At 35.8% G+C, this 7,500-nt stretch overlaps 1 protein-coding gene and 1 long non-coding RNA gene across 2 annotated transcripts in view; one reads left to right on the top strand and one right to left on the bottom strand.

Moving 5' to 3' along the window:
- The window catches only part of LOC136847163 (uncharacterized), a 250,338-nt gene that overhangs the window by 38,872 nt on the left and 203,966 nt on the right, over positions 1 to 7,500 (bottom strand). The gene's annotated exons all lie outside the window — the stretch shown is intronic.
- Positions 5,568 to 7,500, top strand: part of LOC136847007 (glucose dehydrogenase [FAD, quinone]-like) — a 20,578-nt gene continuing 18,645 nt past the window's right edge. The window contains exon 1 of the mRNA XM_067118259.1: positions 5,568 to 6,272. Coding sequence (XP_066974360.1) covers positions 6,110 to 6,272 — 163 coding nt within the window. The 5' untranslated portion in view covers positions 5,568 to 6,109. The remainder of the gene's footprint in view (positions 6,273 to 7,500) is intronic.

The following is a 7,500-nucleotide window of genomic DNA, read 5'->3' as shown; positions in this document are numbered from 1 at the left end:
CTCTTTCTATATTTAGAGAAAGTGGCCTTTAATAATGCACTCACAGCTGTTGTTTTACTTGGGGACTCGACTGATCATCGTACTATTTCAGTGGAAATAATTATGCCCGGCGGTCATAGAACTGTGTCGCTTCTATTTGTTATTTTTCACCAGATCTTATCGTGACGCATTACCGCTCGCTCCAGGCCCCTAAGACGGGAGCCTAAGGCTGTAGCAAGTTTCTTCGAATTAATTTTTGGGATGCAGTTAGGGCCATATGCGGATGTCCGTGCAGCTAGATAATGACGGTTAGGTGCCATTTAACCCTGGCTTGCAGCAGCGGTTACCCATCTAAGAACAGACCATGCACAAATTGCTTAACCTCACTGACGGAGAAACTGATTATGGGGTAAGAATGTTACATCATAGAAGCAATAGAACGGGCTACTTGGTGCCTTTTCCTAACCCAGGCCTGAAGTAAACAATGCAAAGGAAGAGGAGAGGAGAAGGGCTGTGCTTTTACGAAGGAAGAGCTTGCAAGCATCTTACGAGAAAGGAAATGTTTTGGAGGTTACGATAACGCAAAAAAAAAAAAACCTTACCAGTCATAAAATGCGAGGCATTGCCTTTGGTATCCAGTCTTTATAGCGCAAGCAGGTCAACTCGGTGCATGTAGCTATGCCATGATTCCTTTTTTTTTTTATGTCGTTTAAAACCAGCAAGCACGATAACCCTAAAGCACAGTCATTCAAGAATGAAAAAAGCAAAGAGAAAGATTGTTATATTACGAAACGGAACAGGAGACACTATAGTACAAAAAATGATGAACTTGGGGATTGTAGGAGACAATGAAAATCTCTGAGGAAATTGTTGAACCCGCTTAATTTACTCTTTTTGAAAATCAATCGACGCTATTTTTATTGTTGTTAGTGTTCTGTTCTTGAGGGTTACACTCATATACTGAGAAAAAACTGCACGTCTATCCTAAATGTATTTTCTCTCTCTCTCTCTCTCTCTCTCTCTCTCTCTCTCTCGTATCGATTGTGTGTGATAGATGTCTCATAAATAAGTTGCTCGATATCTCAGCTTAATCTTTCCAAGTTAGTCTTTCAATGGTGTATAGCGAGGGCCCTGACTCAGCACTTTCATCCGGATGGACGGAAAAATGAAGGAAAGAAAGAAAGAAAGAAAGAAGGCATGCGAGCGAGAGGGAAAAATGAACTTTTTTACCCAAGTTTTATTGTGAAATAAAATGTGATAGACTAAATCGCAAGTTGAGAAAAACAAAAGAGATTGATGTTAAAAGAGAGGAAATAGAAATGGGTGAAATCGCAAGATAAAAAACAGAAGAATAAATTGCAAATTGGAAAAAACAGGGAAGACTGTATTGAAAAGTAAAAATGTGAAGGTAAAATTTAGAGAGGAAAAAATGTAAAACATTAAATTGCAAGGCAGACATAATGAAAAGACTAAATCACTCGGTGAAAAGGTTTAAAAGACTTAAAATATAAAAACCTAACTTTCCAGGAAAAATATTTAAGACAAAATTACAAGGGAAAAAATGTTTAGAAGAATCAGTTCGAGGATGAAAAATACACCAAAGACTAGATACATTGCAAACTGAGGAAAGTAAGACTGAACTGCAAGATGAAAAGAGGGAGACTAAATGACAAGGCGAAGATAAGAACAAGATGAACAAAGGATCAAATGAATATACAGCAGCCACAACACAGAGCGGTATTTCTTATCAACTTAATCTAACCATTTTGAAAGGCATCTATTGTTGTGCTGTTGTGGTATGCTTGTACTGGGAATAGATATCATTAGTTAAAAACGCCCGATTATTCTAATTTAAAAATAGGCTAATTCATATAAATTAACATATATAAAAGATGGCTGAAGGAAACAGTACTTAATATAAGACAAGTAAAAAATGCGCCAAAGTTTCTTCGGCGTAATCGAGTTTTCTGTACAGTCGCTGCAGCATATAATCAAGGGCACCGAAAATGGATCTGTCTTTCGGTGGTCTCAGTACAATGCTTCAACCACTGCCCGGTGGTGGCCTGTCCTATAGCGTTGCCAGAAGTACGATTATGGCTAAATGTAACCTTAAATAAAATAACAACTACTAAGGCTAGAGGACTGCAATTTGTTATGCTTGATGATTGGAGGGTGGATGATCAACATACCAATTTACAGACCTCTGGCCTCAGTAGTTTTTAAGATCTGAGGGCGGACAGAAAAAAGTGCGGACAGAATAAAGTGCGGACGGACAGACAAAGCCGGCACAATAGTTTTCTTTTACAGAAAACTAAAAACTATCTTAAACGTGGAATGAAACATGAGGACAACTGGAAAGGTATCTTCAGAGGCAAATGATTATAAAAAAAAAATAAAGAAGAACAGATCAAATAAAAATCAAATGAAAGCATAGAATAAGAAATAAGACATGACGAATTAGCAACAAGAAAGTACACATTATCGAAATGAAAAATTAGCTAGAAAGGGGAAAAGAGATAAGGTAGTTAGAAGCTATGATAATAAACTATATAAGCCCAAGTATGAAACTTAATTAGAAATAAAAGTTTAAAGAGGGACAATAGGTAATAATGGCAAATAAATAAGGAAGTGCAAGCAAGACCATTATTAATTAACAAACAACACCAAACTCTAAGTATCCTGTAACCTCTAATGGGTCAATAAAACACCTTACAGTGTCCATCATCTCAACCTCATTACCTGTGACACCTAAATATATTTATGTGTTGAGTATACATACTTACATGCATACATACATACACAGTAGCTAGCAGAGTCAATGTTGAAGGAGTCTTAGCACGTGAATTTGCAGCGAATAATGGGGTGCTACAGGGGAATGGTTGTCGCCTTTACAGTTTGCCCTTCCCATGGATTTTTGTAATGAAAAAGTGGTTGGATATGTAAAGCAGGTTTAGACTGGAATAGCGATAGAAACTTGGCAGACTGACAATACGCAGTGGATGCTGTTTTCATCAGCAAAACATATCCTAGATTCACAAAGATTGTTTAATAGAATGTATCTTATATCGGGAGAGATGGGACTCAAGATAAATCTAAGAAATACAAAAATGATAACAACTGAGTATGATAAAATGGATGAAGTAACACTATATAGAGAATGAATTAGAAGATGAAACTTTCAAATATCTAGGAACAATGACATCTTGGGATGAAATCTAGAAAAATTCCAAAAAAGGAAATCAAACAATGGACAAGCTGAATATGCTTTCGAATTCATATAGATGAAATGACATAAAATAAGATTTTATATTAATTTATTAAGATCCGTATTGCTGTAAGGGCGTGCATCGTCGAATTATAGTGAAACTATATCCAAACAAATTTTCTGAGAATATAGCCTTAAGTTGGCTATTAGAGTCAGATAAAGGGAAAGTAAAAAAATTATAAAAAAAATTACGGAAGTTCCACATGAAGATGAGATAGCAATGGAAGGGAGATGCAGATGACTTGGACATTTTCTTCGCACAATCCCTGGGGAATTAGTACGTGATAATGTCAATTAGATTCGTGAGGGCACGGGAACAGTTGGGAGGACCCACTATGTGGGTCCTAGGGAGAGCCAGACTTACATGGACTATTAGACTGCATACTGAAGGTGACTGGAGATTTTTTGGACGTGAAAGCACAAGAGAGATGTGAGTCTCACAGTGTTGCAGGCGGTGACGATGGATGATACTCACATAAATACATACATGCATACACACATACATACATACATACACACGCACAGACACACACGTGTGTGTAAATATACAAATATATATATACATATGTATACAGATATATGTATTATATACATATATATAAATAAAATATATATATATATATATATATATATATATATATATATATATATATATATATATATACACGAGTATATATATATATATATATATATATATATATATATATATATATATATGTATATATATATATATAAATATCTATATATAGATATTTATACATATACATATATACATGCATATACACGTACACACACATATATACATATATATGTATATACTATATATATATATATATATATATATATATATATATATATATATATATATATATATATATATATAATATACACTATGTAACTCATTAGAAACGTTGTATTCCAAATCAACATTGCCGATCAAGGATATAAATCCTTGATTCGAATAATGTACAGTCATTCGAAACTGTTTTTTTCTCGCAGACATACTTTTGTATAAGCATATGTTGTCTTCACACTGGATAGTCCCCGTACGTTGTCCAACAATTGCGCGAAGAAATGAAAGTGAGAAAGGTCAAAGGCATAATCGTGTGCAAACCACTAACAACTTCCCTTGCTACTTGAATAGTACAGTATTTGTGGTCCAACCTTCGCCACCGTGCGCCTTGCGTTATTTAAAAAAAAATCAGAATACACTGCAGTAAATAATAATAATAATAATAATAATAATAATAATAATAATAATAATAATAATAATAATAATAATAATAACGATGATGATGGTGATTGTTACTACTAATGTTATCACTGTTATTATCATGTAATAATAATAATAATAATATTAATAATAATAATAATGATTATCACTGTTTTCATCATGTAATAATAATAATAATAATAATAATAATAATAATAATAATAATAATAATAATAATAGTTAAAGTCCTCCTGGGCCTCTGTAGGCTCATAGGGCAGGCGCTGATCCCCTGTTTCTTAGGTCGACAGCCAGTGGGGGACAGGTTCCGGTGCCTCTGACACGTGGCCAGTGTGTCGCTAGGCCCGCTACTATTTAACTCCCCAGCCCGAGGGCTAGTACCTATTCTCCTACTGAACCTCTGGGTTTTTTCGGATCGCTACGTTGGCGGGCTGCCGGGATTTTTTGCAGCGGCGAAATCCGGGGCATCAGTGAGCGGCGGGATTTGAACCCCGGCCCTCTGGACTGGTGGCCGAGAATCACAACACTCCGCCACCACGGCGGCAAATAATAATAAGAATAATAATATAATAATAATAGCTGATGTTATTATTAGGATCTATCATTGTAATAACTTTAGAATACCATTCCACATTGGATTAAATCAATTCATTTTAAATGACGGGGAAAACCCCAGACAACCGTTATTATTATTCCGGTGGCTTTCTTCGCGCCCCTTGATTTTCAGCTTCAACGAGACAGTAAGCATTGTTGGAAAATAAGTCCCCTGCGAAATAGTCACGTCGAAACCTTTACAATCGTTAGTATTATAACATATATATATATATATATAATATATATATATATATATATATATATATATATATATATATATATATATATATAAATTAGCCTGCATCAATTTCAATTAATTATAATAAATTTTATTTACTGTTATATTACGATTCACGTAAACATTCTGCTTATTGATAGAAAACGTTCATAGGTCTAGGGAGACTATCTCAGTTTTGACAATAATCAGTATCGTCATTATTTAGAATTATTATTATTATTATTATTATTATTATTATTATTAGTAGTAGTAGTAGTAGTAGTAGTAGTAGTAGTAGTAGTAGTAGCAGCAGCAGCAACGAATTTCTAAGCAGATCAGTAATATATAGCTTTAGTCATGCAGACTTTCCTTATTTACAGGATGCAGCCGGAGAAGAAAGCTGCGACGTTAATCACGTGATCCGCAAAAAAAAAACCTTCCTCGAGGGCGAGAGGAGTTCAGGAAAAAGCTTCACTTCCCCAACCCCCTACAGAGGAAGGATTAAAAAAAAAGCACACTTCATTAACGTAATGGAAGAACAATGAGATTAATAATCCATAAAAGAAACTGTTTTTTTTTCAGTACTAAAGATAGAAAGTGAATATGTGTAATTTATTTCATATTGTATAGCCAAAATGTTATTATAATAAGGCGATTTATCGAAATACGTAATATACCTAAAGATTCGTGAATTTCAACCAACGGGACTTAACTAAACATTATGAAAAGGAAGAAAACTATGATTTGCAAGTGACCGAAGTTTCAGCTATAGAGCCGGACATTTTCTGACAAATTCGTACATAAAAATCCCCCTGAATCAAAGATGTTTGTCAACTATTTCACGTCCGTGCCCACGACCGTCTTCCTGGGGGCACTGATGCCCCTCCTGAGGATCTTGCTCTCAGCGGTGGTTAAAGAAGTGAGGGAGGCAGAGCGAGCCTTCAGCGCTCCAGAGAACTTCCTCGAAGAGTATGACTTCATCGTCGGTAAGTTTTATTGCCTCATTTCTTCTTATTTCTTAAGCAAGCCAGTGGCACGGGCAAGAAAATCCTGAGATGTATGCTAGCATTGCATCAGCCCCGGTTTTTTTGCCATGCCCCTAGGTTAGATTACGTTGGGTTGGGTGTGGTTAGGCTAGAATAGTATCTCGGCAGTAATTTGGGTGCGGGAAACATAATGAGATTATTCTCAAGAAAATTCTATGTTAGATTTTAAGCTACGGCGTCCCACTTTTTTCGGGGCAAGGTCTCGGTACTCGGTTACGTCTCGGGAAAATGGGGATGGGCAACCCAACGCCCTTTTCTTGCCCGGACCCGAGGAACACACGAAAAGGGAATAGATTGAAGAAGAGCGTGGCTGAAAAGTTATCGAATAGAGATATGTTGATCAGTCTTTTCATTATGTAAAACGAGTAATAGTATTTCGGTCAAAGGTGTTAGAATGGTAGGTTTTAAACATACTGTGCATAATGGAAGGAATAGATATTCAAAATACTTGGGTACGTTTGTTTTTAAATGAAAATAACATTATTAAATATTGTATTTGTTCATATAATCAGTCAATCGTCATAAATTACATTTCCGTACTGAGCCATATTTCAAACGTTACAACGAAAACATTTTTTTAAATGAAGCGATTCATCATTTGTAACTCGGGGTCACTGGGGCGATCCTAATCTCGACGGCCCTGGGCGAACACCATAATGAAAGTACAATACTTTTCATGGTACAAAGATTGACTACCATGTCGCTCTTGAAAGATAGAAAAAAATTTACGCGCAATGACAAAGCATTTACGCAAACCCATCCATTTATGTTGAAACATTGCCTTGCCACCCGTAATTGTTCGCAATTCGTAGAAACGTTAAAACCCCTGCTTGGCCTAAGGGTTTTTCCGGCTGGCAGTGTCGTTATATGCATAATTATTAGGCCTATAGGCCTTTCGGCATTCACATTCATTTACTTCAAACGTCAAAGTTCACTGCTTGGATCCTCAGTCACATGCAAGCGACAGATGATTTATGATTAAAACCCTCCTTTAAAAGGCCTTCAATCATGACATTTTAAGAAAAATTCCACATGAAGCAAATGTTTATGAATATTATGTAAAATTATGCTCTTGGAAGTTCGACACACGTGCGCACACTTACACACACACACATACACACACACTCACACCTAGCGGCTTCTGGAATAACTGAGTGTGTAGGTGCGT

The sequence above is a fragment of the Macrobrachium rosenbergii genome, chromosome 16 (genome assembly GCF_040412425.1).
Source record: "Macrobrachium rosenbergii isolate ZJJX-2024 chromosome 16, ASM4041242v1, whole genome shotgun sequence".
NCBI lineage: Eukaryota > Metazoa > Arthropoda > Malacostraca > Decapoda > Palaemonidae > Macrobrachium > Macrobrachium rosenbergii.
This window is presented reverse-complemented; position numbering and strand designations above follow the sequence as displayed.